Source organism: Telopea speciosissima, chromosome 9 (genome assembly GCF_018873765.1).
Source record: "Telopea speciosissima isolate NSW1024214 ecotype Mountain lineage chromosome 9, Tspe_v1, whole genome shotgun sequence".
NCBI classification, from domain to species: Eukaryota; Viridiplantae; Streptophyta; class Magnoliopsida; order Proteales; family Proteaceae; genus Telopea; species Telopea speciosissima.
In genome coordinates, this window is record NC_057924.1 from 49,385,830 (window position 1) to 49,400,629 (window position 14,800).

At 39.4% G+C, this 14,800-nt stretch overlaps 1 protein-coding gene and 1 pseudogene across 1 annotated transcript in view; one reads left to right on the forward strand and one right to left on the reverse strand.

Moving 5' to 3' along the window:
• Positions 1–310: 310 nt before the first annotated feature.
• Positions 311–1,878, forward strand: LOC122639003 (annotated as a pseudogene).
• Positions 1,879–4,753: 2,875 nt separating this feature from the next.
• Positions 4,754–14,800, reverse strand: part of LOC122640355 (DNA damage-binding protein 1-like) — an 81,562-nt gene continuing 71,515 nt past the window's right edge. The window contains exons 16-19 of the mRNA XM_043833518.1: positions 13,871–14,145; positions 10,761–11,112; positions 9,652–9,936; positions 4,754–5,335 (exon numbers count right to left, since the gene is read on the reverse strand). Coding sequence (XP_043689453.1) covers positions 4,754–5,335; positions 9,652–9,936; positions 10,761–11,112; positions 13,871–14,145 — 1,494 coding nt within the window. The remainder of the gene's footprint in view (positions 5,336–9,651; positions 9,937–10,760; positions 11,113–13,870; positions 14,146–14,800) is intronic.

A 14,800-nucleotide genomic window follows, 5' to 3' on the forward strand; every position in this document is an offset into this window, starting at 1 on the left:
AATGGACCCATTACAATAAAACATCCCTAAATACTTAGTCCATTACCCACAAAAACCATTACACACTCAAAATTAAGCCTAACTTAAACAAACTCAAAGCATAGGTTCAGCTAGACCCAATAAACTAAACCAAACTTAAAACAACAGGCTCATCTTCTCTTCTTTATGGAATTCTGCATCACTGAGTTTATAATCTTAGTGTCTCCTGCATGTTATTACTTTCTGTGGTCTGGATGGGACCTCTAGTCAAGATAAACACCTAATTTTGATGAGGAGCTTATGGTGCCCTGTTGATCTGAATGCATTAGGTATGGATTCAAATGCTTTGAGTGTGTCAGCTGTCACCAATCCTACAACACAAGCTATGGTTGTTGAGTTCTATATTTTTGTAGGGAAAAATTTTTGTACAATGCCGGCTTAAAAATGAAATTGCACACCCCCTCATGTGAGGGGGTGATATGTCACAAATGCGCCTCCCCCTTTTGTAAGATTCCAAAGGGGGTTCCCTTATTTGCCCGAAACTGCACTCAGGCAGTGTAGGGAACCCTATCTCATTTTTGTAATTGATTGATTTTTTAAAACAAAATCTGACCGTGTGATATTTGTTCTTTTTCTTCAATTGTCATGTGATCTGTTATCTCATTTTTCCGCCGGTCATTCTAATGATATGCTTTGGATGTGATTTAGAAAGAAGCAGCAAGAAAACCTGAAATCATTTCGGTACACAAACAAGGTAGAAAAGAAGAAACCTTTTGGTTCCGCAGAACAAGACACTTTCGAATTGAATGAAGCAGAAGTTAATAGGTGCCAAATCCAGGAGTGGTACCCAAAATTCAAATCTGTATCCATCAAAACTTTAATTCATGAGCTTCCAGAGCCCTTTGTGCATTACCTTCTTGAGAAATCTGGAAATTTAATCCTTCCTCAATCTATCTCTGGTGATGATGCCCTGCCGCAGAGAATCCACAATCCTGAAGAAGAGGAAGATAATGAAGTATCAGAAGGGTCTGGAGATGAATCAGAAAGACCCCCAGCTGCACCTTGCTTCCCAGAACTGGAATTGAAGATTAAAGAATCCATCAAGACCCTTGGTGGAGCTGTCTTCCCTAAGCTGAATTGGAGTGCACCAAAGGACTCTGCTTGGATTACCAAAACAGGGACACTCGGTTGTACTTCATTCAGTGAGATTGCATTAGTTTTACAATCCTCTGATACTTTGGTTCATGATCTTTGCCATGCGTATGATTCATGCTCTGATAAGACATCCTCAAGACCACCAGCCTTCTTTCTTGCCCTCCGCAAGTGGTATCCATCCCTCCTCCCTGAGATGGAATTCCGTTGCTTCGTTTGGGATCGTCGACTTATTGGCATCTCCCAGCGTGAGATCACAGTTTTCTATCCCATTCTTCAGGAGAAGAAACATGAACTTGAAGCATCGATCTGTGAATTTTTTAGGGATAATGTGAGGCCAAGATTTGAATCGGAGAATTACATATTTGATGTTTATGTAACGAGGGAGGGGAGGGTTAAACTCATGGATTTCAATCCTTGGGTGGCATTTACTTTGCCATTGCTATTCAGTTAGGAGGAATTGGAGCAGGGTTTTTGCGAAGATGGGGATAGTGTTGATTTTAGGATTATAGAGAGCCGATGTATGGTACAGCCAGGGCTGAAGACAGCAGTTCCTTATGATTACTTGGATATGGGCCCAGGGAGTGGATGGGATCAATTCTTGAGGAAGGCATATGAAGAAGTACACAAGCAAGCTCAGTATCCTGAAGCTGGGACTTGAGGATTTGTTTGCTTTTAACCTGCAAGTTCAGTTTTGCAATTCAGGGATCTTCATGGTAATTCTCTTTCCTAGTTAATGGACAATATCTTTGTCAAGTATTAATACGCAAGACTCGGTTATAGATTTTTTGTATAAAACACAGTTTACGAGTTTGTAAAGTTGTTTTTTGGGGTGGGGGGTGGGGGTGGGGGTGTGAGGGGATAAGTAATGGAAGAATTTTGTTGCAAACAAAAGCAAATAGTACAACATATAACACATGATATACAATAATAATGACAACAGTAGCAACATCACAAAAGATAGGCTGGAGCCTACTAAACAACTAATAATTTCCTTAAAAGAAAAAAGGAATCTAGCTTTGTTGATTAAGGTGTACTTCCAGGAACCACCGGGCTGATAATGAAGCCATTAACCATCTGGTCACTGTGATTGAAGGAGATTCAATAAAGGAATTTAACCACTACTTAAAGATGGAGATATCCAGACCTACCATTGTTGAGAGTTGAAACTGAAGCTGTTCTACCAATTAGGCTTGAAAAATATTGGCTCATTCTTGTATACACAATCAGTAGTAGCTGACCCTAAATGCAGTTAGCATTAATTTTATTTTATTTTATTTTTTTGCTTTTGATGAAAAGTTGAGATTAAATTTTGAGTGCCCATATGAACAAGCTATGAGGTATGGGTCACTGTTGATGGCGTAAAATCATCGAGTCAATAGAATCCAGTATTCGTTGTAGCCACCAGTTGATGAGCTAGCACTGAAGAAACAATGACTATAGCATACACTATATGACATTAATGTGGTATATTTGGATAAGGGAGATACCAATGTTTTTGGCGGTTTTGAGCTCCATCCTCTTAGGGTAATTCTAATGGTGGCTAGACATCAATGTGAGTCTATTAGTCCTTGGATTAGCGCTGCTTCTATTAGAATGTAAGTCTCCTTCTCAGGACTTCCTTAAGGTGAATTTTGCAGCGATTTGCCAGAATTTGAGTGAAAGAATTGAATGTACTAGAATGGTTGCAATCACAGTGGCTATTTCTGCCACTCTGAAGAAGTATTTGATCGTTATCTAGATGGGGAGAGCTCTTTGAACAGACCACAAGTCAAATTTTGTTGACATTTCAAACAAATTTCAAAGCATTGTATTAATAGTTGCAGAACAAATATTAACTCAAGACTAACGTCTACGAAAAATGAACTCAACAGAAACGTTTAGAAGTCAGACGGATTGGGTTGAGGAATTGATAAAATTTGAACCAAACTGAGCCTGAGATCTCATTCAAAGCCCAGCTGCTTAATTTGGTTCAATGTTTGGCCCAAATTTGTCATGAGTTGCATTCCCATTTCCTATCTTGCCTCTTTATGTCAAGCTTTGCTTTAAATTTGACACAGATGGAGAATGGGGCCTTCCTTTGCAGCAAATTCTAGTAGTGCCAAGGAAATTGCAACGTGCAAAGTAGAAATAGCTAAAGGGATTTGGCTTCCTTCGGTTGCATCATCCTTAGGGGTCGAATGAGAAAAAGGGTCTACTAACTCTGTCAAAAGCTACTTTGGAATCCAATTTCAATTTCAGGCCGGACTTGCAAAAACCCAGATCATTTGGCCAAGGAAAACCCACTATCCATGTAGAAGTCACCGACCTTGTTCTCCCTGCTCCATGAAGAGTGGATATGTCTTCTTCATGGTCTGCACCATTGTGAGCAAGGTTCTAAATCACAGTTTTGATTGAGATTTCCTAGGTTTCGATTGAAACTTGGTATTTTCTGAGCAAAACTTGACACGTCATGTACTGCCAAAACTGATCGAAACTAGACTGATCAACACGGGTCAAAATTGGTTGAAACTGAAGTCACCTACCCTGTTGTCCTGCTCCATGAAGATGAAGAGTTGATTGTCTCTATGGTCCACACCATTGTGAGCAATGTAGAAGGTTAATTTGGTCTGTTTTTAACTGACCATTGGATGGGTAACACCCTTTAGATTAATCCCTATCAAGTTGGAGTCACTGGATGACCCATTTCTTGACATATGGCTTCTTAGGTTTTCTATAGTACACAAAGGCAGGTTAGTGGCATTTAAATTAAATGGTTACAAGGTTAGTAACTCAAGCTCATCCTTCTTCATAATTGGTAATGTTTAACCAAAACAGAATCACCATTTTATCACAATTAAAGTGTTTGAAAATTAGTTGAAAGTGTTTACCAGAAAAAAAGAAAAAAAAGAAAAAAAAATTAGTTGACAGTGAGCCCGTAGAGCCAACATATACGCTTCCATACGCTCCAGGTAAAACCAAACGTGGCTAATCTAGATATTTCGTTTTCCAACAGCCAGAATGGCACACCAACATTGCCTTAAATCATCCATGACTTCTTGGAACGTCTGCACTCCACTGGCAGAGTAACAATCAACTACGCTAGCAGTTGTCTTTACCAAGGAGTTCTAATGTGAAGAAAATCCAATACAAAATTTACAAAACGGAAAATATAATCTGCAGCTCAAAGCCCTTAATAGCTTTCATGTGTTGGCACAAAGAAACCAGACTTAAAACTGAAACCACAAGCCTGCAAGGCAGGGAGCAGGCTGGGTTATGACCTGCACCCTTGCCATCTAGTAATTTGACACTCTTCAGGGTGGGACACAATCAAAGGCCATAATTCTTGTAAACAGTCATCATTTATAACCCTCAAGATTACAGAGTCAAGCGCACAGGGACGTTGTGAGAAATTTTACAGGCCAATTGCCAGGAAATTAGACACTGACATCCAAACTTGATCATTTGCATTTTCTATAAGATCTCTTCCCTGTTTCCTTTCTCCTCTCTTTACTTTGTATTGAACAAGTTATGCCTTCAGAAACCCACAAAGCAAAAGCACAAGCAATAATATCTGAGAGAATATTACAGTTGCAAAACATACTAGGGAAGGGAACCCAAGATCTATGATTATATTACCTAGTCAATGCAACCTTGTCAGCTCTTCTACTCTCTTGCAGAGCTCTTCCACTGAAACACCTATTGATTTTGAGATCTCCTCCATTCGTCCCCTACTGAGATCAAGGAATGACTCGATTAGATCACCATCCAGGAAACTTTTGGCATCCGCTGTCCTTTTCTCATTGTTAAATGATCTCCACTGTTCATGACTCAGTCCTCCTACACCCTTTATGACCTTCACTAAGTTTGACTGGAGCTTCTCCAAAAAGACATATTGGTCATGGGGAAGTGATGCAATAACCCCAATCACACCATTAACAGTTCCAAAGATGACCGTTGGAATCTGGCCCACATCAGAATCTGGAAGGCGCATGACAAGGGAACCGTGCTGGAACCGATTGACAAACTCACCAAGGTGGAACTCCCCAACTACCTCGAGCCGGCCTCGCTCCTCATCAGTGGTACCCTCACTATTTTTTCGAACAGTGAAGAGGTTGAAGTTGTTTTCTGCCCCTAGGTAAATGTCATCATCAAGAATCTCGACAGCTGACATCCAATTAGCATTGTAGTCACGTGCCCGTTCCTCAATTGCACCCTCCTCATGCTGGAAAGGAAAATATCAAACAGCTTTACATAACAGGAACATATTATATGACATAACCCTGACATCCAGAAATAAAATCATTGAACGACTTCAAGAAATAAAATCATTGAACCAAAAGTCAAATGAATCTCCCCAATGGAATTCAGTATGAGATTTTCAAAAGGCCCTTGGGAAGTATCTCTCAGTACTGAATCGCACAACTGAAAAAGCAAAGGTTAATATACGTGCCTGTGTCTGTGTGCATGCTTTGGTTTCTCTTTTTGGGAGTGGGGAGGGGGGATGGGGAAGGGGAAGATAATCATGAGTGATAAAATTTATTTGGATATACTAGATGTTGACTTATTGTGCCATGACAATGGTGATTCAGACAAGTCACCTAGAGGGCATTTTTATTTTTTTTTTTATTTTTTGGTGAATCTAGAGGGCTTATTTTATTGTATATAAGCTTTGGTTGGGTTAGTTATGTAGGTGATGGGCCTTTGATTCCATGGTTTTTCTTTGGAATGGGCCAATTTAATGAGCCTAAAATATGGGTAGAAAGTAGGAAAACCGGATTTACTTCATTAGTTTAGTTAGAATCCTATTTCGAGTCAGTTTCTTTCATTATTTTAGTTTCCTAGTCAGTTTATGGTACAAATTGGGTTAGGCCTTTCCTTTTAAGTGTGTGAGTCTGTTTTTGAGTTAATGACAAAGTCCCTAGAGAGTTAACCTGACAAGTACTAGCAAAGAAGAGAAGTGTTTCAAGTAAATATGTGGACATAATTAAAGATATGTATGATGATGTGGTGACAAGGGTAAGAACTGTGGGGGGCCAAGTTAGTGAATTCCCAATTATAGTTGGGTTACATCAAGGATCAGCTTTAAGCCCTTATTTGTTTGTGCTTATCATGGATGATCTAACCAGAGACATTCAAGTTGAGGTTCCTTGGTGTATGCTTTTTGCTGATGATGTTGTTTCAGTGGATGAGACAAAAGCAATGATTAACGCCAAGTTAGAGTTATGGAGATCAACCTTGGAATCAAAAGGTTTTAAGCAAAGTGATAATTTTAGGTATCTTGGCTCAATCATAAACAAAGAAGGTGATATAGAAGGACGATGTTTCACAAAGAATTAAAATATAATGAATTAAGTGGAGAGTGCGTCCGGAGTTTTGTGTGATCGGTGTATTCCTTTAAAACTTACAGGAAAATTTTATAGGACAATCTTACAACCAGCTACGATGTATGGTGCGGAATGTTGGCCAGTTAAGAAGCATCATATAGGTCAACTCAGTGTAGCGGAGATGAAGATGTTGAGATGGATGAGTGGCAAAACTAGGAAGGTTAAAGTTAGGATTGACCATATTAGAGCTGTTTTGGGAGTAACTCCGATACATGATAAGCTACGATCGTTTGAAGTGGCATGGCGATGTTCAACGGAGGCCTTTGGATACTCCAGTATGGAGGAGTGATTAATTCAGATTGATGGAACTAAAAGAGCCAGGAGCAGACCTAAAATGACCTAAGGAGAAGTGAGAAAAAACATGCATAGCTTAGGCCTTGTATCAAGTATGACCTCGAATAGAGCTCTGATTGGAGGGCAAGGATCCATGTAGCTGACCCCATTTAGTTGGGATAAGGCTGAATTGTTGTAGTCTGTTTTTGAGTCTCTATATAAGTTTGTAAACATTGTTCGAGGTCTCGCAAGATCTCGGTGATTTTCTTGGTTTCAACAAGGGTTGAGTCGAAACCCCATGCAATATCAAAACAGTACATGGTTTCGGCTGAGATTTCGGCATATTCCGATATCTCGTTTTGGTGAAAAAGGTACCAACTCACTTAATATAAATACATTGTCTCGACAAGATCTGGTCGAAATTTCAACCAGTCTCAATGGCTCTTGGTGGTTTCAATAAGTTTTGAAGGAAAACACCTCAAAACCTTATTTTTTTGCCCAAATCTTACACAACCAACCATGGAACTAGTGGATTTTCAAAAACTAAGGGTTTTACTTGAATTATAGAAATTTCATTCCTATTACTTATTTAAGCTGTTTTACTTGAATTATGTGTTCTAACACTAAAGATTGTGTGAAATTGGTCATATCAGTATATATCTCTATCTATATATATATAAATACAACGTACACTACCAAACTAGGATCCAAAGTACCATTTTGGGTGTGATTTTTAAAAAACTGTAGGTCCCACTGTTTATAGGACCTAAAATAGGCTGTCCTACCAGTTTCATGACCTAATTAGGTCATATGGCCACCGACACCAAGTGCCAAAATTTGCCATAAAAAATGCATCAATTGGGCCGAGTTCCCGTGACCACTCGGTTTTTTGGCTGACCGAAACCAGCCGAGATACCGAGACCTTGAACCTTGTTTGTAAGGGGCTACAGCCTTGTACACAAATTTGATTAATGAGACTAAAAACAAAAAAACATAGCTTTGCACTTTGCTTATTGAGAGAGTATGGTGAGACCAAAATACGGAGGCAGTGGGTGAGAGACCCGAGTCTGAGAAAGACTACCCTATCTTCTTCTTCCGTTCTTCGATTTCTTGTTTTTTATTTATTGTTCTGAAATTTCCTGCTGTGACCCAATCGAAGTATTTACTGTTGCTGGACCTCTGAAGTTTGCGATCCTCTTGTGGATTGGTTATCACTTGTGACTGATCTACATTAAATGTGCTCCTGATGGAGCCAGTAGTTCAAATATCAGCAACATGACAGATCAAGTGTGGCCTAAATTTTGTGGACAGGTAGGGGCTAGGTACAGCATTAATACATCCAACTATCAGCCAATTGCCACTTAAATGAACTGGCACCAGCATAGCCCCTCTACATAATAGACTCGGGTTCGAGTCACCAGTGTTTCATGCCACTTTGAGTGGCACATGCAGTGATATGCATGGGCAGGATCTTGTTAGATCCCTCCCCAACCCCCCAAAAAAAAGTTCCAGCTCAGATGAAGTTGGATACATGAAAGAATAAAGATCTGAAAATTACATTGAAGCATCAAACTGATCCAGCCAGACAACCCTAATCCTAGACAAGGAATCAAGGATGTGATTGGCTGCAACATAGGTCCAAGTAAAGAAGGTTTCTGTTGAATAAAAGGCTGAAAATTTTTCTGGATGTGTATATTCCAGCAGCCTGCAATGGGAAGAAATAGGGGGATAAAGGAGAAAATAAGGGAGACAAAGGATAGGACAAGGGGAGGGTCGATGGGAGAGGGAAAGAAAAAAGAAGAGAGAAACAAGGCAGCCTGAGAGAGAGAGATCCATCTATTGGGGGGGGGGGGGAGTAGAGATAAGAGAGAAAAGAAGCCTCACTTATCCAACTCTAAACATACAAAGAAATTTATTCAAAAACACTACCATAGTGGAGGGGGTTACACGTACTAATAAACTCAAAGCTAAGAAAAAGAAATTTCTAGGACTCCTATACATAGAAAGTAAATCTAATAAGACTCTTTACTTGCTACTCAAGACAGCTATTAAAGAGGATCAACATGATCTCAATAACAGTTACTACTAATAAAATAAATCCTAAACTAATCTCTAATGTGTCTCACTACTATTACTAACTACTTAATAAAAATGCTAATTTTATACACCCCCTATGGACCTAAAATTTGGGCCAATTGCACTGTGACCGCATAATATTTTTTTTCTTCAGGAAAATGGTTGAAGATGGGTAGCTAGGAGAAAATTTAAAGGGAAAATGTCTATATGTTAGAAAGTTATATGATTTGATTTGTCTCTGAAATTTGAAACATGGCCAATGCAGAGAGCAAATTATCTATAATGGTTGGAATTACCAAAGCACCCCTCCATTGGGTCAAAACTAGGTGAGCCATTAAGGAAAGACGTCCTTGATGGGCTGCCAAAAAGAAATTTTCTCGCAATAACAATAAGATGTGTAACATTCTTGATAGGATCACCATCTCTAATAACTAATGATGTACTTGACATCTCAAATAATTACAAGCTAGTAGGCAATAAGGGTTACCAACTATACATCATAGGAAAAGGTGGGATCCACAAATATTTACTTATTATTAGAGGCTGCAACCTCGTTGAGTATTCATTGGGGAGGGCATATATTATTTCAGAACAACCAATAATATAATACAAGATCATACAAGCACATATAGAAATTCACAAACCAAGTGCAAGAAAGTTGTGTTGGATCTATTCCATCTTTTCAATGTAAAATGCATGCATAATTTAAGAAGGAATAATAAACATCAATAAATCATGTGCACAGAAAACTGTACGTATTCCATCTTCAGTTTAACACTATGTATCGAAAGAAAGGAAGCAATACCTTATATATTAACAAAGATATTGATTTCATTAGATCACCAACAACAATGAAATCTCCACGGGTCTGAACAAACAGGGCAAGTATGTGACCATGGTGTCCAGATTCAAACTGCAACTCACGTGAACCATCATCTCGTAGCATCCACTTGTACAACTGAATCTTTTGATTGATGGCTGCAAGCAGTTTCCCATTGAAAGAGTTCAGAGAGTAAACTGCACCCTTGATTTCCTTCTCGGCAATTAACTGCAACTTCCCATCTTCAACTACGAAGACCAGTATCCGGCCCTGCAATTGTTGGAATCAATGCATCAATCAAAAGCGTTATTAGAATGATTACAAAAGGATACAAAAATACATTGGTTATAATAACTACACAACATAGGAACCAACATATATTCTTATTAGGAAGGATTTCCAGCAATTTCTCAAGAATTTGAAACATAAAAATAGAAATCATTCCAAATTCCACAAGCCATAATTTATTGAATCTGGTGCTGATGAATTCCCTCAAGGAGGACCCACCCAATTCTTTTTAAGGACCAAAATATGTGAGGAAACAGGATATGAGTTTATTTCTGTATAACTATTAAATATTTTCTTCCCAACTTGCAAATTACGATTGACCTTGGACTCATAAAGTCTACCTTCATCGTCAGACCAGATGGAGAGAGCTTGCCAGAGAGGTAATTCCTTCACTGAGAGAATCTCAAAAAAAGGGCGTACCCAGTGCACGAGGCTCCCGCCACTGTGGAGTCTGGGGAGAGTCATAACATATGCAGCCTTACCCCTGCTTTCGCAGAGAGGCTGTTTCCAGACTCTAACACGTGACCTCTAGGTCACAATGGAGCAACCTTAACCGTTGCGCCAAGGCCTGTCCTCACTGAGAGAATCTCAAAGGAAAACCAATTCAAGAAGATGATCGTAACCTACTGGTCAAACAACATAAGTATCATGAAAATATTCATCAGTTCTGTGAGGTGAATATTAAATTGGATTGAATTTTCAGCTTGTAGATTTACTATGTAAAACACATCTATTTGAGGACATGACCCTCTATACCATTTAGATTGCACACACCAACAATAAATAGACCAAGAAAGACTTCTTACCTTGGATGGCTCGTTTTCATCAGGAATAACATATGCGGTTCCAACACAGTAATACACGTTGCAATCATCTGCAAAGGAACAGCTGAGGATGGAGCAACCATATTCATATGTATCAAGTGCATACATTGAAATGAACTCAAACGTCTGATCATCTAACAAGCGGACAAAATGCATTTCAGATTCTTCTGAACTCGTGTGGCTATACTTCACACTACAGATTGCAAATGTCCGAGTCTGCTCCTGATGACAGATACGACGTGCATGCTCCCCTAGTGGAATTGAACGGATGTGAAGCTTCTGGATATCGTCAATAGTTCCAATTGTAAGTTCACCTTCTTTTGCAATTGCGAGGCTGTAAATGAAACCCTATCAAAGCTCTCATCCAAGTAGACATTTCAAAAAAATGAAGGTACTAATGACTAGCTTGTAAGTAAACCAATGCCTGATGTAGACTAAAAAATACATTTTTTTTCTGGTCTGACCCGTTCACAACTGCTTGCCTTCCTCAGCAGGTTAAAGAATCCATTTGTTAAACCAGATCTCTAGATACTTGTCATTGCACTAGACAGTTATGAGCTTCCACGTAAGGCCCTTTCAGTCTGCAATCACCTTCTAGCCCTGCTATGCTATACAACAGGCTTTAATTAGGGATCACACTTGGGCTGGGCCAGCCAAGGCCATCAGTCTAACCCAACTTAGGCTCAATAGATTTTTGGACTGTCCAAGCCTGAACCGAAGATAACTACAGTATAGCATGGGCTAGGTAGAATTGATGGACCTGACCTAGAATGGCCTGAGCCCCAGCCACATGGCCGGCCAGTCTTAATATGTAAATTGAAATGTATAAATATTACTGCAGTGTTATTTGTTAAATTATAAGGGAATGGAAAACAGAGCAGATTTCTCCAATTCTAAACCCAAACTGTTCTCAACTACTGCACAACCTTAGGTTACCCCATGGAACATGTATTCCCTCATCCCAAATTTATATGGCAATAAGGGAAGTGAGCCCCATGAATTTTCAAACACCGTACTAACCCTGCAAGATAAGGGTCACACCAATAAACGAACCATTAGAAGGGGGTAGTGTTTAACTGCACCCACTACTATCCCGCGTAGTAAAATATTGTTTTAAAATGATTGTGGTGCATATTTCAATTTAGGCCTTTGTTTTTTCCCCCGACACTGACAACAAAGTGGGTGATCCCGTGGTCTGATTTCTTTCCCGATTGTTATAAATTAGCATATCCAAAATAAAGCCATTAATCTGTGCATGCTCCACCTATCTCGAAAGCCAATCTTCTCCACCAAAATACGCAAGTCCTTTCCACATGGTCACAAACCATAAGCTTTTTCAAGGTCAATTTTGCAAAGAAGACCAGTACGTCTCCTCTTGGATTTTTCTTCTATATACTCATTTCCAATAAGCAACCCATAAAAAAATTGCCTCACTTTCACATAGGCCTTGACATGCTGTTACCATTTCACCATCCTCCTCCTTGGTGAAATCCCACATAGAATAAGGGGAAGAGAACGTTACCTGGTCGTGTGGCCCGCAGGGGCCAATGGGAGCATGTGCACAAGTATCACGAGGGGCAGGATTCCAGCCTTTCCATAGGGGTGGGGCAGTCATGTCACCCCCCCTATGTCTAGGCGTAGGGGGCAAGGGACTAGGTAGCGTTCTTTCTCCCATACATTAAAAGGGCGTACACAGTTCACGAGGCTCCCGCCACTGCGGGGTCTGGGGAGGGTCATAATGTATGCAGCCTGGTTGCGTTCCCTAGCACAACAGGAGTTTTAGGCCACATGGAGGGATAATGTGCCCAATCCAAATACGTTGATAAAAATGGTGCCCCTTGGAACATTTCAAATTTGGTGGTCCAACTCAACCATATGGTCCACTTGGTGATGTAGGAATATCTCCAACAGTTAGTTCAAGCCTTTGATTTGTTGAAACAAATTCTTTTTTCATTTGTTTCTGTACAATGAGGTAGATGAGTGTCTCATGTAAGAATTTACTTTTTGCGTTTTTTGGGTTCAGTTAGTTTATTTTGAAGGTAAATGAAGTGGCCCAGTGGTAGGTCTAAATAGATTAGGTCGCTGGACATGAGAATTTTAAGAAACCTATTCAGACAAGACATCATTCTTTATATGTGGGAGGTTATTGTTTAGCTTTTAGCAATTTAATGCAAGTATAAATGCAGTTCATTTTTGAAGAATCATTCGTTGGTCTTACCAAGAGTCCTAAGATTTAGAAATTATTCTTACCTATCCAAAAAAAATGAATCGGTCCAATCATGATTGATATATAATGTTGTATCTGGTTATTTTCACCGAATGGATATTGTTTATAGAATGGTGGCCCTGGGAATAGAGCTCTGCCCAACATGGTTTGATGGTCAGAGGTGTAACAGATCTGGTTTGCTCTTTCCTCTCTTATTATCTCAAGTCAACAGATCAGATATGTTCCTTTTCTAATGTGTATTACAGTTTCAGTATTTCAAAGAATTATGTTCAATCGAGTTTTCTTCTAGGTAAAATTTAAAATTTTGAATTTCTCATGTTTTTTAATCTGAAATCCAATCTCCTATCTTCAGCCATTATTTTTCTGGTTTCTGTTGGAAATATATTTATCGAGCCCAATTGCCAGTGGGCTCCCTAACCCATGTATACATCATCTGGTATAAGACTATTACCCTGTATATTCAGATATTGAACTGTCTTGTCCATGACTTTAACCATTTTTTGAAGCTTTGCTATGACAAAAAAAAAAAAAGCCTCATCTGGCTTCAAATTTACAGTGGGGATAAAAAAGGGTAGGGCATACCTGTGCACCAAATTTGGTGCTAAGCAAGCTGTCACATGGAAGTTATCTAACCTTTCTGTCGCGCTAGGCACACACAACAGTCATTGCAGCACCATGTTTTTGGCTGTCACAAAACTGCCTAGCTTTGAAACATCCAAACTCAGAAATTGACTAGGCACTTGACTACATGTGCATACGGTTGTAGCGGTCAAAACAATAAAATAACCACTTTGCATGCGGTCAGCCCTTGGATTTTCCTTAATGGCAGTGAGAAAAAAATTACAACAGGAAAGACAGAACTTACCTGTCTGGAAAAGCAGCAGAGTTGAAAGGGCACATATGGCTGACTTCTTTTAAATTCACATTACTGTACAGTAACTTTTTGTTGCTGCTGTAGATGACAGTGGGCCTATCCGATGCAGCGAATACATGGGTTGTACTCTTGGAGGAGAAAGTGCGGAGTGTTATAGGCTGTGTTCCAAGAGAGACTTTTTTCCTATCCATCAACCCACCAGTATTCATGTTCAACAAAAAATTGAAGAGATGTCCATCTCCAAGGGCGCATAATAAGTAAGACACCTGAAAAATTATGAAGAGTGCAAACTTTTTAAAGGATACAACTGGAAGAACAACCAGAAAATCAGATAGGAGGAAATTTACGCTACTGGAATGTACCCAAGAGATGCATTACCAAGAATATAGTGGAATAATAAGCAAATTTTGGACCATCATCAGATTGATCCAGCATAGGAGACAAAAACTAAACTTTATCTATCCAACCAAACAACCTCAATGACCACATTCACTACAATGTAACTAAAGTACTAAACAGGTGAAATCATCCAAAAATTGTTCCTATGCGTACAAATTTATAAGAAAATGTTTGCAGGATTCGTAATCCTGGCCAGATTGGGCCTGACCTGCATTAGTCATACCAAATCGAAATCCCACGAGGCAAGGTCAAACAATCCTACCCCCATCCTCTATAGATTGACGTCAGATTACCAGATCCAGTCCCTGGATTTAGCCATCCAGATATGCATCACAATGGTCTGGGACTTATCAAATAGTTGACCTTTATCCTTGAAACAGTACATAAGAAGGACCCAACCAATGTGGATCAAAGTGCACAATGCATCATTATATACACTTGAAGGCCATCCAAAGTATACATTAAAGCTTCACATTTCTTTCTAGAAAATCTACTCAGCAGAAGCAAGATAAATAATGAGTG